Source organism: Panthera uncia, chromosome F2, assembly GCF_023721935.1.
Source record: "Panthera uncia isolate 11264 chromosome F2, Puncia_PCG_1.0, whole genome shotgun sequence".
Lineage (NCBI taxonomy): Eukaryota > Metazoa > Chordata > Mammalia > Carnivora > Felidae > Panthera > Panthera uncia.
In genome coordinates, this window is record NC_064812.1 from 11,231,057 (window position 1) to 11,248,885 (window position 17,829).

The window sequence follows — 17,829 nt, forward strand, 5'->3', positions numbered from 1 at the left end:
GAGGCCTCGCCTGGGAGCAGGCTGCACATCTTTGCAACATACTCCTTTAATAGCAAGAAAAACATCGTCAGAACCCAAGCCAATGCTTTGGTTTTGTTTCGTTGTGTTTTGTTTTAAAGTTAGAAGTGCATACCGTTCTAGCTTGGGTTTTTTAAATTCCCTTCTGGAACCAAAGGGGTGCCTGTCTGCGAAGTCCTACATCCCTCTATTCCGTTTCCCTGTCTGAAGGTGTGACTCTGCCTCTGGTTTTCCCTGCAGGGAACGATGTGGGTCCATCATCGTCAAGTAAGACTGCAAATAAGTTTGAGGGACTATCTCAGCAATCGAGGTAAGCCGCCTTCCTGCTTTCTCCCCCGGTGGGGATCACGGGTGACTGTTGTGAATTCTAGGAATGGGTTTTAGTGGCAGTCTACCCAAAGTGTGGCCCACCAGCCGAGGCTGGTCGTGAGGAGCTCAGTGTTCACAGTGGGCACGCTCACGTGTCTCGTGGCCAGCCGTGCGAGCCGCTCTTGCCCAGTACGTCTGTGAGCGGCACGGCTCTCCTCCATCCAGGGTCCCTGGGCGGGGAGGGACAGACCCCACTTCCCTAATGTCACAGAGTCTTACCAGGAGGAGATTTTAATTTTAGTATTTTAACAAGTAGCTCTGTTTTGTTACTTTTCCTCTTGACTCCTTTTTGCGGACTTGGGAATGAAGGCAGTCCTCAGGGAAGCCCGACAGCCCAGAGGTTTTCAAACCTAACAGTAGGACTCTCTCCAAGGGCCCCGTTTGTGAGGTTTTCTTTGGCTATGCTGAAAGCAGCATTCCTTCCTTCCCTCCTTTCACTGAAACGGGATATTTCGGAAGATCTTCTGTGGGCAACATTCACCCAATCCCGACGCCAAGGGTTTTCTCTAGAGGCCCGGTCTGAGATAAAGACACAAAGACACTTCCAGCCCCAAAACCTCGGGGAGAGAGAGTCAGCTGGCGTGCCGGGGTAGCTTTCCAGAGTTTTATCAAATGAGACAGAAACAAAGTCCTCGTTTATTTTAGCACCCCTGCCCCATTTGGTCTTTACAGCCTCGCAAGATAGGCCGATTACTATTTCCTCAGTTTTACAGATGAGGAAACAGCCCCGAAAGGTTGAGAGGTTAAGTGGTGGCAATGTCAGAGCTGGACGCAAACAGCTGTCCTCCAGACTCTGCATCCCATCGTCCCCTTCCCTCGCGTCCCGCCTGTCATTCCCATTCCATCGCCTGTCCGCCCCCCTCTGGGGGACGCAAACTTCAGTTCTGGGGTCTTCTTCCAGAGGGGCAGAGCGTCTGACACCTACAGAGTGCTTTTTGAACGGAATCGGGCTGCTCGCGCACACACACACACACACACACACACACACACACGCACACAGCAGCGGCCTCGTGTTCATTTCCGTGGGAAGAAGCCCGGGCCCACAGGCGTTCAGTGGTGGCCCAGGGCCCGGGGCCTGGGTCAGGAGTAACCACCGTGCTCACGTCAGTAGCCGGCAGGTGCTTCCCTGAGAAGATGCCAAGGCCGGGAACACACGCTCCAGAGGTGTTTGAGGCGAACCCCTGTGTGTTCACTGTTTCCAGATTCACGGGGACTTCACGGCCCTCCCTGGCCTGGGGCCAGGGGATCCAGGAGCTGAGGAGAGAGCAGTTAGGACCGAGGGTGGTTGGAGGCCAGCGGCTGAGAACACGTGCACTTCATCATCTTTGACTCTGTGTTGTTTGGTTGGCTTGGCTTTCCCTCTTCCTTTAAATGCAGTTAGGAGAGAAAGAGGAACAAGCCAATTCTTAGGACATCATAGGACAGAAAAAGACAAATGAGAGCTTGAAAGGGGCCCTTGGCACAGAGGACTTGGGCGCTCGGCTGCTGTTGCTCTGGGAGTCTGCAGTGCTCGGTGTCCTGAGAGTAGCTACCGCCTCCCGCTGAAGCCAACAGGTGCCACCTGCAGCCCGGGCATTTCAGCGGCGGCAGGGGCGTGGGGAGGAACATTCGATTATTTGGACCACCTGGAGTGGGCTTCTGTTCCCGAGACTTGGGTGTTTTTCCCCACTCGTTGTGTAAGTGCTCCAAGGGGAAGGAGAGCTCAGGGAGAGCCTGGGGGTCTGAGAACCCAAACAATCTGCTCTGGGGCCATGGAGGATATCAGGGCTCTGGCGATGGACAGAGAGGGGTCTGAATTTATGTCCCCCCCCCTCCCCCACCCTGGCCTGCCTTTGGACCCTCTGCTGGTCACTGAAACTCCACAGACTTCAGTTTTTCCTCACCTGGACATGGGGGCTGAAGACTTAGGTTGAGAGACTGTATCCCATGAGAGGACTGACTGAGGTTTTGTGGGGACAGATGCTCTCAGTCGGTACTTCTGTGGACAGGTGTCCAGGGAGAAGGGCAGGCAGTTTTCACTTTCACAGGCTTGGCCTTTTCATCCTGTCCTGGGTCCTCCCTGGCCAGGCAAATCTTGAATTGTGGGAAATAGACTGTAATCTTTCATTAAAGAAATTTTGGAAGGGTTTTTAGAGAATTCACCAAACTCCTATGATTTCCTTGAATATTACATCATTAATGATATTCTAGCATTTTGAGATCCTAAATGATTCTTATTTATTAATCAGCACCGGCTCTGCAAAGACTGCCCTTGGCCCAAGAGTTCTTCCTAAACTACCTCAGAAAGGTAAGACTCCTCTCTCTTGTGTTCACCTAACTGGAGTATCACTGTGCCTTCCAGGGGACAGGTGTCTCTGTCTCTTTAGTTCATGGCTTGGTCCCAGACGCCTGAAGCAGCACCTGGCAGGTGCCCAGTTAATGTTTGTTCAATGAAGAAGGATACTTATAAACTCCGATTCTGCGGTTAGCAAAACACCATACTTTTCCTAAAAACCACAGTCCTTCTCCAGAAGGCACGTGATCATCCCAGGGATGGGCATGCCATTCCTTCCCTTGCACACATGGTCAGAGACCTGGGAACCAGCACCAGCTCTACCGCTCACTCACCATGCCGCCTGGACGGTGGACCCGGAAGCTTCCCGAAGCCTCCAAGTCCTCACTTGCAAATGTGGGCAAGAATGCCTGCTTCGTGAGGCTTCGTGGGGACGAAATGAGATCATGCTTCAGAAAGCACCTTGCTGCTGGGGGGCACAGAAATTCTTCCCTGGGATGGCACCCCTCATGCAAAGCAGAGGGACGCATGCTCTGAGAAGGACAAGAAAGCAGTGTCTCTAAGTGCTGCCTCCTCTCCAAGCAGAGACACTCGGTCCTTTGACCAAATCTTCTTTAATCCTGATGGAGCTTTTCATCCGTAAGACCAGCACGTCCCGTCACCTTATCTGCTCCCTCTTCTTTGTTGCCAGCTCCTGCTTGGGAGCTGGGAGAACACCCCCAGACGTGCTTGGTTCATTCTGCCCGTCCTCACCTAGGCCCACAGGCCAGAGGGCCCACGTTAGGTGCCGGTGGAGGCTCAGAGGACTCGTGGCTGCTCCGTGGGTTTTGGTGGCCACGGCAAGACCTTTGACCCCAGAAGTCAAAGTGAGGGATTCGTGGCAGAGAGCTGGGATCCACCCCGCTCCAGAGGTCTTTAGTAAAGTGACATATTTGGAGGGGTGCTGCCCAGGCTCCTGTGTAGAACCAGGGAGTCCCAGGTGGCTGCCAGTTCATTCTCCAAGGAACACAAAGGAAGCGTCCCCTGGATTTACGAAGTCTTTATCTCAAGTCATTGTTTTATTGTTGTTGTTGTTTTTTAACCTCAGCCCAGAGGGCTGTCCTGATCCCAGAGAAGTTTGAGGTGTTTCCCTGGCCCTGTCGCCACTCCTCCACAACCGGCCCCACATTCAGCCCTGCACTCTTCTCTGCCCATCACGCCTCACCACTGATTCCTTCCACCTGCCTGTCCGGCTCCCTTCCTCCTGCACCCAAACCCTGGCGATTCTTAGCCCCTTCTGTGACACCCCCACCCTGGCCACTGCCACCTTCTCACTGTCCCACATCCCCTCCGGAGCCAAAATCTCCCCGAGTGCTCTCCCTCACCTTCTGCGCCCCTGCTGTGCTGGCTCTGCCCGCTTGACCAGCCCTGGGCTGACTCCACGCACTTGGACGTGCTGGAGGGCACAGTCAGGACCGTAGAGCGGTCCGAGAAGCGGTCAAGACCGCTGAGCTCACACGGGCCTCGGGTGCGACCCGGTGCTCTCCATCCGCGGGATCTACTGACTTGCCACCACCGTAGCTCTCCTGTCCTTCACACCTCCTGTTCTCCCCGAAACAACTTCGCTTCTGCTTTCTCCGTGAACAGGACGTAAGCCCACTCTGCCCCACGCTCACCACCACATGTCCCCGGCTGCCTGTACTTGGCACCCAGGAAGCAGCAGGCCATGTCCTCAGGTGGACCCCATGCTTATGCACTAGCCCCACCCCCCCCCCAACTCTGGAACGGCGTTCCAAGCTTGTGCTCTCTCTCTCAAAAAATAAAAATAAAATAAATTAAATTAAATAAATAAATAAATAAATAAAAATAAAAAATTTCTTAGTACTTTCAAATACCCAGTTTACATTTCTAATTATCTCATAAATGCCTGTCTTTTTTTTTTAAATTTTAGAGCTCGAGTGGGGAAGAGAGGGAAATGGGGGGGGGGGGGGCAGAGAGAGAGAGAGAGAGAGAGAGTCCCAAGCAGGCTCCACTCTCAGCGCAGAGCCCCACACAGGGCTCCACCCCACAACCCTGGGATCATGACCTGAGCCACAATCAAGAGTCGGACGCCCAACCAACTGAGGCAACCCACACACCCCCCCCCTTTTTTTTCTTTAACAAATCGTTTAAGACAAGATAGAATGAAATAAGGTCCACATGTTAACACCTGACTGATTTGTCTCTTGAGCGTCTTGGCTCATGGTTTCCCTTGCATGTCTCTCCTTTCCCGGTGATTTATTGTGGAAGGAACTGGGTTATCTGTCCTCACAGGTTTCTCCGGTTTGGAATTTGCTGACCGCATCCCCGTGCGGTTGTTTTCACACGTGCCTGTATTCTCTGGTTCTCCTGTCAGTTGGACGTGGGACCTAGAGACCCAGTCAGATACAGGTTCAGACCGTAGCAGAGCTACTGCCTGGGGGCTGGGTGTCCTTTTGTCCAGAGGCGGACGCCGTCTGATGGTCTCTCTTTGTGGGAAGCGTGCAGCTGTCAGTGCTCAAAGCCCGGATCCAGTCCTCCCCCCTGTCAAAACCACTCCACGAGGCCGGTGGCCGGCAGTCGAGTATCGGCCCAATGTCACACAAGCCTGTGTGCAGCAACCCCTTCTGTCGGGAGTCTGGGCCAGGAGTTTGCAGGGTTTTTCTTCCTCTGCTTCCTGTTCCTCAGTTATGCTCTTAGAAGCCATTCTCAGGAGTAGAATGATCACGGCCAAGGGAAGAGTGTTTAATAGGCCAGACTCTGGGTCATGTTGCTTTTCAAAGGGGCTGTATCCGCGTGCTTTCCACCCAGTCCAGCCCATGCGAACCAGCTACACCATAACCTCCCAGGTTTCTGCAAGGAGTGGGGGTGGAGGGTGGACTTCTCATTCCTTTTTTGTTCTTACTGGGCCTCACTCTAGCAACGTGCTCTCTGGAGTCCAGTTTGCGGGGACAATCAGCTTGTCAACCCTTCCGAGTTAAAAAGGCAGTTCAGAAAGGACTTTTAATTCGAGAGGGGAAAACGCAAAACCAGCTTGGAAATAGAATAGCCAAAGGTTGGGCAAGCTTCCCTAGGGAAGAAACCCCTTATCTTGTTTCTACCTATTACAAAAGTACATGTATTCATTCCAGAAGGTTTTCAAAAAATACAACCAAAAAAAGGAGAAAAACACGAATCACCCGAAGTCTTCTATCTGCCAATATAAAAACAATTTGGTATATATCCTTTATTCTGTGCTTTGTTTTAGGTTTCGATTTAAGCTGGAGTTGTTGTTGGTTTGTTTTTTTTCACACAACAAATCAACAACATTCTCCATAACAAATTACACACCATCCGGCTTTTACCGGCTGCATCATAGTCCATTGTCTGGTGCCATGAGGGGCTACGTAGGCCTGGTCGTTCTACGTCCACACAGCATGAAGCTTTGGCGCTGTGACCGGTGCAGTGCTGAACATTCAAGTGCGAGCATCTCATGGCCTGGCTTTGATCCTTTTTCTAGGATAGATTCCTTGCACTGGAGCTGCATGGTTTGGGGTTCTCTCTCCCCAGGACTTAGTGTCTGTTCCCCCAGGAGTGGCTCACAGAGAGGCTTGCCACGCCCACCGCCTCGGGGGATCCCCCAGCTTTGCCCCGTCATTGCCAGCCTCTGCCTTGCGCTCGCCCCGTTGGTGACTTGCGAGAGAGGAATCTGGCTTGCTTGAACTCTTTGAGCTCAGCCACGCCAGCTGGAGCTCAAGGGCCAGCCCGCGAGCAGCGTGCCCTTGAATTTGATTTCCTTAGGAAGGGACATGGCTGAGCAGGCCATGAGCAGAAACAGCTACGGTACAGCCTGTGACAGTTTACAACACCAGCATTCATCTTTTATTTCTTTTTTTTTTTTTAAATAAATTTTGAGAATATCTTTGGGAATATGTTGTACTTTTAGAATAGCGTCCTTAGTTTGACTTACTCCATGTGCCTTAGTCAGCTACTTCCTTGCTGAATGAATGTCTACTGTGTACTTGGCTCTGTACCAGGAGCCCGAGTTATAAGAATAAGTGAAAATGTGAACCCTCGCCTCCAGCAACCCTGTCTGACAGTGTGATAATGCTCTTATATAATGCTTAGAGCCTGCCAGGTCCTGTTGGCAAACTCTTGACCTGTACTGACTCATGTTTTAGAAATAAGGAAGGTGAGGCACAGGGAGGTTGTGTAATCTGCCCAAGATCACACAGCAGGTAAGTACCGGGTGGAGTGGCCTTGGACATGTCCGTAGGATCTTGGGTCCTACCAGTAGAGCTGTGGGTATGGTTTGACGAACTGGAATCCCCAGGCGGTGCGGTATTCCGGCCGCAGCCACACAGGGAGTGGGGGGGACCTGCCTAGGAAATCCTCCCAAACACATTAAATAGGCAGAAAACAAAGTTGCAAAGTACGTGAAAATGCCACGTAGGGTTTTTAAAAGATACATTCGTAAGTAGAAGGACCTGTGTCACCAAAACGTTGCAGAGGTTACCTCGAAGGATTGGGGTGGGTAAGGGGAGAAGCCTTTTCATCTCTTACCTTATGTAGCGTGTGAAACGTGTGAACGTGAGGAATTCATCATAAATTATGACACAGCCACAGAACAGAACGCAACATTAAAAAGTACATACTGTTGCCAAAGGAACTTTATTGAACTGGCAAATACTCTTCCTAAAGCAGCGTATAGATAAAGGCAGATAAACATTTTATCTGTGGAAAACATACAGAAAAGTCCAGGAGGAAATATGACCCAGTACTGTATTTTTTGTTTATTTGGGAAGGAAGGGGCAGAGAGAGGGGGACAGAGGATCTGAAGTGGGCTCCGTGCCGACAGCAGAGAGCTTGATGTGGGGCTCAGACTCCCAAACCTCAAGATCATGACCCAAGCCAAAGTCGGATGCTTAACCGACTGAGCCACCCAGACACCCTGTCCCCTTACTTTAAATGGCTACATTTAGGTGGTAGGCTTGTGGAAAACTTTATAACCTGTTTGTATTATGGTTGCTGTTTTTTTTTTTTAATTTAAACAGTCATGTTTTTTAATTCTGGATTAGTTTGCACATCCCGTTTCTACATAACTGAGGTGTGAAATAACACACTGTAATGTGGACGCCTTCCAGGCCTCCAACTTTTATCTTCTAAGGACGGGCAGTGTGTGCCTGGGTCCGGCCCCGGAGCGGCCACTCACTGTCCCTCGGTCCTCCTGGGGACTGATGGATGGAGGGGGCAGTGCTTCCCCGCCTCGTGGTGCCCTCCAGTGACCTCCCTCTCTGTGGTTGCTTCCCACAGTGGCACTAAGGAAAACAGAAACCAGCCATCACCTCTCCCTGGACAAAGCCAACATCCCGCCCGAGATCTTTCAGAAGTCCTCACAGTTGGCAGACTTACCACAGAAGCCACCACCCGGAGACCTGCCCCCGAAGCCCACAGAACTGGGTCCCAAACCCCAAATGGGAGATTTGCCTCCTAAGCCGGGAGACCTGCCCCCCAAGCCCCAGCTGGGAGACCTGCCCCCCAAGCCCCAGCTGGCAGACTTACCCCCCAAGCCACAGATGAAGGACCTCCCTCCCAAACCGCAGCTGGGAGACCTGCTGGCGAAGTCCCAGGCTGGGGACGTGTCGCCCAAGGCCCAGCAGCCCCCAGACGTCACCCAGAAGTCACACCCGGTGGATCTCTCCCCGAACGTGCAGTCCCGAGACACCATCCAAAAGCAAGCATCCGAAGACTCCAACGACCTCACGCCCACTCTGCCAGAGACGCCCGTCCCGCTGCCCAGGAAAATCAATACGGTGGGTAGGCGCCGCGTTTGAGGCTTTCGTGAGCCCGCTGCTGCGCTCCGGGGCCCCGCGGGAGGGCACGTGCTCCAGCGGGCCCAGAAGCAGCACAGGCCTGCTCGCCTCCCCTGGCATCGAGCCAGAGCAGAGCCCGGCGGTCAGGGACACGGGCGTTGCACTCCAGCGGGGGGGGGGCTCAGGACCTGCCTTCGGCGCACACTCCGACTGCGTGGCCTGGGCCCGTTACTTACCCTCTCGGAGCCTCAGTTTCCCCGTACACAGAAAGGAGCCAGTGCAGTCACCGAGCCAGCTCACAGGCAGTTAAGTGCAGTGACAGTGGCACCAAGCTGGCACCTTGCAGACACTCAGCTCCAAGAGCCTGGAGGACCAGAGTCCTCCTCTCCTAGAGTCACAGGAGAGCAGGTTCCATCTCCGGATTCTGCAGATCTGCTCTCTGCTACTCGCCGCATCTTCCTGGAGGAGGTGGAGGCAAAGCCCAGGGGACTTGCACGTGCAGAACTCGGTTGAAATCTCACACTCCCTCGTTTTCATGAAACGCTTCCTACTCTGTAATATGTCGGTTTTACTCTAATATAAAAATGCTTTTTGCCCAAAAAACCCTTCTTTGGGGCAGGGCTCCAGGAAGATTCAGCGTGCCCTTGGTGGGGGGCACTGGCGGCCCAGGCCAAGGAGCACAGTCCCCGAGGGAGCAGAAGGGCCGCCCGCTGCGTGCAGTTCTGCCCTCGCCCTCTGTAAGAACAGCGTTGCAGCAGAAGTGTGTCCCTTTCGCCCCGGAGGAGAGGAGGGACCAACACAGCCCCCTGTCCACGGCTCGGAGGCCGCCCTGGGCGGTGTGGCACGTGCGCTCACTCTCCCCGAAGGCAACCTCCGAGACCCCGGGCGCCGCTGCTGGCCTCGCCGGGTGCAGTTTCCGGCCCACACCACGCGCTTGCACGGTTGTCTGACGCTGTCGTTTCATCCTCCCCATTGTAAATTCTCGCCTACGGGCCTCGGAGCTGAGACGCCTTGGCCGCCGCTCCTCCAGCGTCACCGGCCCCGGGAGGGGCTGCAGAGAGGAAGGGGGTGGCTGAGGGACAGCCCAGAGCATGCAGAGGAGGAGTCAGCTGACCCAAAACACTGAGAGACACTGCTCGGTTTTGGGGGGTTTTTAAATGAGAGAGAGAGAGACACAGCACAAGCAGGGGAGGGGCGGGGGGGGGGGGGGGGGGACACAGAACCTGAAGCAGGCTCCAGGCTCCGAGCTGTCAGTACAGAGCCCGATGTGGGGCTCGAACCCACGAACCGTGAGATCATGACCTGAGCCGAAGTCGGACGCCTAAACGACTGAGCCACCCAGGTGCCCCACACCTCGCCTTTTGTAATACTAATTGTTTAACGAGCAGGGCACCAGAAACCTCCTTTCGAAGATGATTTCTCTATTTCCATCTTTCTGTTTGCAAAAAACCAGAACAGATAAAAGCCCAAGGGAAAAGTGATCAGATGTTAAAACATTGTTGGGAACTGCCTGGAAGCCTCCCACCCAGGCCGCTGCATCCTGGTTCCCCAGCATGTGCTGACTTGGTACTTTGCGTGAGGGGACTGAGAAATGTGTTCATGTCGTGCGTTCAGTCTGCAGAAGATGCACATTCTTCTTTACATCATGTTTCCCGGCACCATTTTTACCCTCTGCTGTCATCTCTGCAAGCTGCTGTTGTGGGTGGGGGGAGGGCAGGGTGCCTCATGGCTTTCGGTGGAGCTGCGTTTTGATCCCCGCCCATAATTCGCTCCGTCCCAGAGCTCGGGGAAGAGGGAGGCGGCGCACAGCACCTGGGCGCCTGGCAGACCTGCCTCCCCTCCCACAGGGGAGAAGTCGAGGCTCGGGGAGGTTAAAGCCCACGCCGAGGTCTGCGTGTCCTTTTTTCAGCTAAAACCCAGTTTCTTTATTGAAGGGCAAAAACAAGGTGAGGCGAGTGAAGACCATCTACGACTGCCAGGCGGACAATGACGATGAGCTCACCTTCATGGAGGGGGAAGTGATTGTGGTCACGGGGGAGGAAGACCAGGAGTGGTGGGTACGTACCAGGGTGCGGGGGGTAGGGGGCGGGGGGTGCTCGCCCCGCGATGAGGAGCAGCGCCCGGCGCCAGGATCCTGCCGGCCGCCTCGCTTACCACTCTGGTGTGGTCGCTGGGTGTCTTCTGTCACCGCTGTCGTGCTAGGAACAGAGCCGTGGGGCTTCGAAACTGGCTCAGGAGAATTACCGCACGCATCTGCTTTACAACCTTGTTATCATGCCCCCCATGAGCCGCAGGTATTTGCTGCCGTTTCACTGGAAGAGCTCAGGACAGTTCAGCATGGTAGGCAGCTGGATTCGGGAGCGTCTCTGACCCCGACGCCCGATGCCCTGCTCCCCAAAACACACCGTCCCGGGCTCAGGCTCAGAGGCCTGCGTCCCTGTTTACCACTGCCCTGTCCCCAGGCTCGGTCCTTAATCCACCCTGCAGGCCTGTCTTTGTAAAGTGGGCCATCAGACCTTCCTCACTTGATTTTAGAGGATTAAGTGAAAATATCTATAAAAATCCCTTTTTCATTAAAACTGCTGCCCAGGTGTCAGAACGGAAAGGCACCGTCACCCTCACACAGCGGCTGTTTGGAGATTCTCGGTGGCTGTAAGGGCAGCCGACAGGTCTATGCTGTCCTGGCTGCCACGGGAGTGGGCCTCCTGTGACAACTGGCCGGAGGCATCAGGGATGGTGTCCTCTGATCGTTCCCAGCATCAGCCTGGAGGTTCTGCTTTCTTGGCAGCCTGCACCCCACCTGCCCAGAGGGACCCCGTTCTGTCTGCTGGGAAGGGACCTGTGGTTCACAGTTGCCAGCAGAGCCTGCTAGAGCCCAGAGCACACGTGCACGTATGCGCGCGCGCGCGCGCGCGCACACACACACACACACACACACACAGGTGTGTACCTTTGGCTTTTCTGCCTTTGGGCCTGGAGAGGGACTGCAGATTCTCGATCACAGTGACAGAGATTTTGCTGGGACTGAAGCAGCGACGCTGGGGACCTGGGAAGCGGGGACGCTCTGGGCCTCTGGCAAGTAGAAGCCAGGGTGCTGCAGTGCTGGGAGAACAGAGCTGCTGGCCTGGGTGTCAGGAGTGCTGAAGCTGGGAAGCCCCGGCCGGAGGGATGAGGTGCCTCCCCCCTGCTCCAGAGGGACAAGTGGGGATAGCCCCGGGCCCCTCCTGCCTCTGTTAGGATCGGGCCTCCTCCTGGGGTGGAGCCTGCTAGAGAGTCATGACAAGGAGATGGGCTCTGAAGACCCCGTGGGAGTCACTCACAACGCCCTGTGGCCTGGGATGAGGCATGTCCCTTCTGGAGGCCTGTTTCCTGCTCAGAAATGGGCCGTGAGTAACCCCTCCCCACAAGGATGCCCTTTGATGATACGGTGATGTTATTATAAGCAAGCGGCGACCAGATCCCTTGCTAAGAAAGTGGTGAGGACAGCAGAGGATCCAGAGGGAGTAAGTGGAAAGTTTGTAGTGTCAGCACGTCGGCCAAAGCAGACATAAAAATAATGCCGTGCACGGCACCAGCGATTTCTGATGGACAGAACCCTCTCACGTGCCTGACGCCAGCTGAGTAAGACGCCCGAGGTGAGCAGGTCAGGTCTTACCGTTAGCTCCGCCTCCAAGATGAGAAGCCCATGCCCCACGGCCCAGGGGGGCCCCAGGGGCTGCCCCAGGTCAAAGAGCCGGTGAATAAAGGAACCAGCCCTGGGCTCCCCCCACAGCTCCTGCCTCAGCCGACGTCCACATTGCGGGTGTTTCGTAGATGAAGGTGAGAGCCGACCTGGTCCCTAACGCCACCATCCGTCCACTCTCTGCTTTTGTCCTTTAAAGCCAGTGTGCGTGTCCTCTTTGCTCTGAAGGCTCGTGACAGGATTCTCCATGCAATTAATGGGGACCTAACTGAGCTAATTAGGAGGTTCTTGCTGGGCACTGTGGCTCACAGGCTCGGGTAGCAGACCGTAAAGTGACCCCAGGCCACCGTCCATCTCAGACCTTATCGGTCTCCTTCCCCCACAGCAGCCAGAACGAGCAGGTCTGGTCCGCAAGCCAGCCCTTCGCATCTGTGTGGGTTTTCGTGTAACCTCGCGAGGGTCCTGAGGAGAAAGGGTCCTTTAGCCCCATTTTTCAGACAAGGCTTAGCAAGGCTTGTTCGAGGAGGCTCAGCGGGAGAGCCGGTTGAGCGCCCTGGTTAAGAGCACGGACCGTGGAGTCTGCAGCCCGTGTGGGACCGAGGGCCCCGGGCGCGGACGCTCCCCTCCCTTGGGGCTGGCGTGCGGGCGCCGTGAGGTCCTGGAGAAGCGCTGAGCGTGTCCTACCTTCCTCTGTTATTGCTGCACGTATTTTCTTGTCATTAGCGCCCTATAGCTCACCAGGTTGAGGGGGCACCCCAGGCCCGTGGGCCGCCTGCAGACTCACGACTCTTTTCTCCCCGCAGATCGGGCATATCGAAGGACAGCCTGAAAGGAAGGGGGTCTTTCCAGTGTCCTTTGTTCACATCCTGTCTGACTAGCAAAGAGCAGGACCTTGAGATTGTCCACATCTTCACGCAAGACTGCCGCCTCCACGTACTCCCGTGCACACGTGTATATAGCTGCTGTTACAGAACGAGGGACTCACTCCAGGGCCGCCTCAGGAGGGGAACGCAGTGTGTGTTGTAAATAGTCTGTGGTCTTCCGCCTTCGCCAGTATTAGGGTAGCCCTGGGACCCGGCGCGCCTTACTGGTTTGCCAAAGCCATCCCTGGCGTCTAGCACTTAACATCTCTATGCTGTTTTCCAAGCAGACAGACAGAAACAGGAATATAGCAGCTGCTGGCTTCGCAAGGAGAAGTGGTCTCCAGCAGCCGTTGAAAGGCGTAGAATTGACTCGTGTTCCTAACAAAACAGTATTCTCCATTGTGTTACTGAAAACGCAACATTAGCAGAGAGGTGGGTTCTGTTCTCCAGGTGAAATTAGCTCCGTGACAGAACGGCCTGTAGCGGTCTGTGTACACGGTTCACAGCCACAAAAACCTACTTTGGTATTTATTACAGAGAAGTGCTCGGTTAAACGTAAGTGTTGCTCCTTCAGCAAAATAAAATACTCACCGGCCCAAACCCTTTGGTGGCAGTTGACCGTCCCCACCGCCTCGGGCAGGCTAGGCGCGGTCGGTTTATCCTGTCTTACGGTGACGAGTGCCCGCCCCTGAGATATTACCTCATTATGCAGAAATAACATATCCTTCACGACTATTTTGACAAAAGCTTAAAACACATCTGGTGAAGTTCAACTTTCAGGAACCGAGGACCGCCAGGAAACATTAGCCTCTACATTATGCATGCATTTAGAAGCTTACCTGAGATCTGCCTTTTATAAAGGAACAGTACGGACAAGTTGAACTGTACATTTTTTAAACTTGATCGCCATTAAAGCAGAAATTATAAGGTTGCGACAATACCCGTTTCTAGTCAGTCATTTGGCCTTCTCAGAGCGTGAAGCTGCGTATCCCGTTATGAATTAGCATCCTCCCGATGTGTTAAAGCACCTGATACACCAGTTTAAATTCATTATTTTGTCAGTTTTGTCCTTGATCAATTTAAACCTGTAAGAGAGGATTCAAGAAGAATTTAACAGTCGGCCCTTCACACGGCTTCCCCCCGACCCCCCCATAGGATCCGGGTGCTGAAGCCAGCCTCCTGTTCCTCCGTGCTTTTGATGACACCCGAGGCGTAGGTGAGGCTTCCGGCCTTAAGCTGACTTCAGTAAACCCGTTCCCTTCAAGGCAGGTCGCGGCCAAGTGCTCGAACGCCGCCGTGAACCGGCGCTCTTCCCGCAGCGAGCCTCCCTCCGTGTTCTCTCCGTCCCAGTCGCGGCCATCAGGCCGCTGAGGGCGCCCTGCGCGCTCGGTCTTGTCCGCCGGTCTGGGTTCTGAAAAGAGCACGTTCTTTTCAGCGTTCCCCAGTCGGCGGGGCCGCCCTCTGGATTCCGAGGCCCGTGTGTCCTCGTGGCATCGCGTTTGCTTAAACCGCTTTGTTGGCAACAGCATAGAAAGCTGGTGTTTTTAAGCAGGGAACCTCGGCAGCGCGTGGCTTAGAAACGCTCGTTGCACAGACGCGCGCTCCCGCCCGCGCCCGTGGGAAAAGCCCCCTGGACCACAGCGCTCAGGGAGTGGTAGGGAGCCCGGCTCTGCTGAAGGGATCGCCGCGAACACCCACCTCACAAAGAAACCTTGCGTGAACGCACCCGCACCGCGACTTCCCAGCTGTTCCTGGAAAGTGGTTTTGAGCAGTTGCTGGCCCGGCGGCCCCCGCGAGCCGCGCACAGCCCGCCAGCGTCAGGAGCCAGGCGGCGCACGGGGCCGTCGGCCCAGGAAGGCGCCGTCCCGAGTCACGGAGCGTCCTGGTTCATTCAAGTACGCGTTCCGAGTTGCATTGAAGAACCGTTCGTCTTTGTGGCCTATGGTATTTTCAGCCGATCTCAAAATAAACTGGTTTTCTAAAAAACTCAAAACCTAGATGTCTAAAATTACACGGAGTCTTTGTCTGTTCTTTCTCCTCCTTCCACAGATGCAGTTGTTCCTTTGGGTTTTTTTCCGATACCTTCTGTGTTTTTCTTTCTGGTTTTTTGTTTTCCGTGAGGAATTTGCGTTCTGTCTAATCCAGCTTACCGCGAGACATAGGAAAGCTAGGGACAAGTACCTTTGGTGATCTTGGTCGAGTTTGAATCTTTGTTCTGAAACTCAGCGAGCCACTATCTGCAATTTTGTACATGATATAGTATTTTGAAGGTATGGAACCTTATGGGGAAAAAAAATAGTTAATTAGTTCTTTTTTCCCCCAGAGGGGAAAGTTACGTTCTGCAAATAGCCTGTGTCTTATTTTACTGTTGAACAGCAATTGCTATTTATTTTTTTATTGCCTAGAACTTCTACACGTTGTATGGGAACCCCGTAGTGCCGCTAGATAAATTCCAAACTCTCGTCTGGGTGTTACCACGAGGCATCAGTACACTTGTCATTTCACACGGAGTTAATGTGACCGTTTTTCAGTACTGTATGTGTTAATTTCTACTTTTTTTAATATTTAAAATTGCTTTTAAATAAACATATTCTCAGTTGATCCCAAACATCTGAAATCAAGCCATTTTGTGAGTCGTCCACTCTGTTCCATTCGGAGAGAATCAGGGCTCCTGCTTGGCTGTGCTTTGGGGCGGCGGGTGGGTAGGTAGATAACACAGCCATTCCTGTGTCAAAGCTTTGGAGACATAAAGATGTCCATCACTTTCCTGGGCTTACAAAACAAGTCCTCTGCATTTTGCCCACCCCCCCCCCCGTTCCCACTCCCACCTCCATGCACCCACTTCTCCTTTTTATGTGAAGAGGGGAGAGCCCTGCCCCCCAGCAAGAGGCACACACCTCTCAGCTTTACAGAGTTTAAAAAGGAGGGGGGTGCCTGGGTAGCTCAGTCAGTTGAGCGTCCGACTTCGGCTCAGGTCATGATCTCACCGTTTATGGGTTCGAGCCCCGCGTCGGGCTCTGTGCCAACAGCCTGGAGCCTGCTTTGGATTCTGTGTCTCCCTCTCTCTCTGCCCCTCCCCTGCTCATGCTCTGTCTCTCTCTGTCTCAAAAATAAATAAAACATTAAAAAAAAAATTAAAAAGGAGGCCCAGAAAGCCTCACTGCCCTGCAGGACATGCCGTGGCTGGTAAACAACCGAGTCTGGGTCCAAGTGAGTGGTTCTGGCCCCGGTGCCGTCCTAGGATCCATCGCAGCGTTCCAGCCTGGAAGCAGAGGTGGAAAACGGCTGGAGGCGACAACACCGAACACTCTCGAGTGTTGGCCTGGCATTCCTTCGGGTTCCTCGTTGGTGGAGGTTAGTGCCTATCACACACCTAGACCAGATAAAGCCTACAGACGGTGCTGACGGGGAAGATGGGCTTCGGTGTGGACGCCAGTGACTATCAGGCTATTTCTGGGACAGGCTAATGTAATTATCTGGATAGTTCAGGCAAAGGGGAAGCCGGCTTTCTCTCAAATCAGTGCTGCAGTGGTTACATCGGTTCTATATTGTTTTAAACCTGGTAGGTGTCTGCTGAAATTAACGGACTTGCCCGCCTCGGAGGCAGCCCCTCCAGGATACTGCGAGCTGCCTCGGACATTCCTCCCCCAGTGACGCCAGAAACCAGAGGAACTCTGATCTCCTTGCCTTCGGCCCTTGGAACACTAGATGGTTGATGAGCCTGTGTTTCCCGTATGCGCATTCAGTCTCCTGTGCAGCGAGAATCCTCTTGGGGCACATCTTCAGATGAGGAAATCCACGCATGGGGCTGAAGGGACTTGCTCAAGGTCACTGATGGCAGCAGGGCGAGCCCAGGTCCTTGTGGCCTCGGCAACAGCCTCCTCCCACCCCCACTCCCTGCCCTACTTGTTTCTCCTCTTCCCCAATCCTAGATCTTCCTTCCAGAATGTGGCCTGCGTGGATAGCGGAGACGGTAATTCTAATTCAACCTCTCCTATTTTGCCCCCTCCCCACTGCGTGTGTCCTCACCCACCCGGGCTGGTATCTGACCTTTCCAGGTCTCAGCATGTAGGTAACTCAGGGCCGAGGGGCTCCCCTCTCTGCAGCTGACCATGTGCTCACTCGCACAGCCCCACGGTGGGGGACACGTTGAGTCCGGCCTGTCCAGCAGCAGCCTGGGCTGGAGGGGAGGTTGCCTTACCTTAAATATCCGAGCTCGTACATTCCCCAGGTAGGTATTCTCTGTGTGTCGAGACGATGCCAGACCTGTAGTTGCAAAGACAAACCCCAAAGCTCTGTCCCTGAGAAGCCCTCAGGGGGAGGGGGACAGAGAAGCACTGATGACCGTGGGGCCCACCCGGTGGGGGGGCGTCCCTGGGGCCCTCAGTCTGCGCTCCTGCTACAGGCCCCCACTGACCGAGAGGGTGAAAGGCACAGAGCTCGCATGGAGGCTGGCGGGAGAGCGATGCTCCCCTGCAACGGCTGGAGCAGCCCCCCCCCCCCCCGCAAGTAACAGGTGCACCCGCCTGCCCCAGTGACCGCTCACCTGCACTGAGGCCCTGGGGCACGGCCAGACTCATCTCTGTAGCACCAGGAACCTGGCCTGGTCTCCTCCCCTCTTTAAAGACGAGCAGGCTGCAGCTTAGGGAGGTCAAGTCGTAACTGGCCAAGAGTCAAGTTGCTAACCAAAGGGCGGAGACCAGACTTGAACCCTGAGGTCAGGGCCCGTGTGGCCGCCAGCCATGACCCCGCGCTGCCTGTGTGCTGCTAGTAGGCTCCCTGGCTGCCATTTCTGAAGGGAACTTGGGTCAATGCCACCCCACCCCCAGCCTTCTA

The 17,829-nt window shown here is 54.4% G+C and overlaps 1 protein-coding gene across 10 annotated transcripts in view; it reads left to right on the top strand.

The window, feature by feature from the left end:
* The window catches only part of ASAP1 (ArfGAP with SH3 domain, ankyrin repeat and PH domain 1), a 313,407-nt gene extending 295,600 nt beyond the window's left edge, over positions 1-17,807 (top strand). For 9 of the 10 annotated variants that reach the window (XM_049633464.1, XM_049633467.1, XM_049633465.1 and 6 more), the window contains 5 exons: positions 259-328; positions 2,616-2,674; positions 7,949-8,448; positions 10,383-10,505; positions 12,934-17,807. In XM_049633464.1, the coding sequence (XP_049489421.1) occupies positions 259-328; positions 2,616-2,674; positions 7,949-8,448; positions 10,383-10,505; positions 12,934-13,008 (827 nt within the window). In that variant the 3' untranslated portion in view covers positions 13,009-17,807. The remainder of the gene's footprint in view (positions 1-258; positions 329-2,615; positions 2,675-7,948; positions 8,449-10,382; positions 10,506-12,933) is intronic. The other variant, XR_007458534.1, reaches the window with a different exon arrangement.
* The last annotated feature ends 22 nt before the right edge of the window (positions 17,808-17,829 follow it).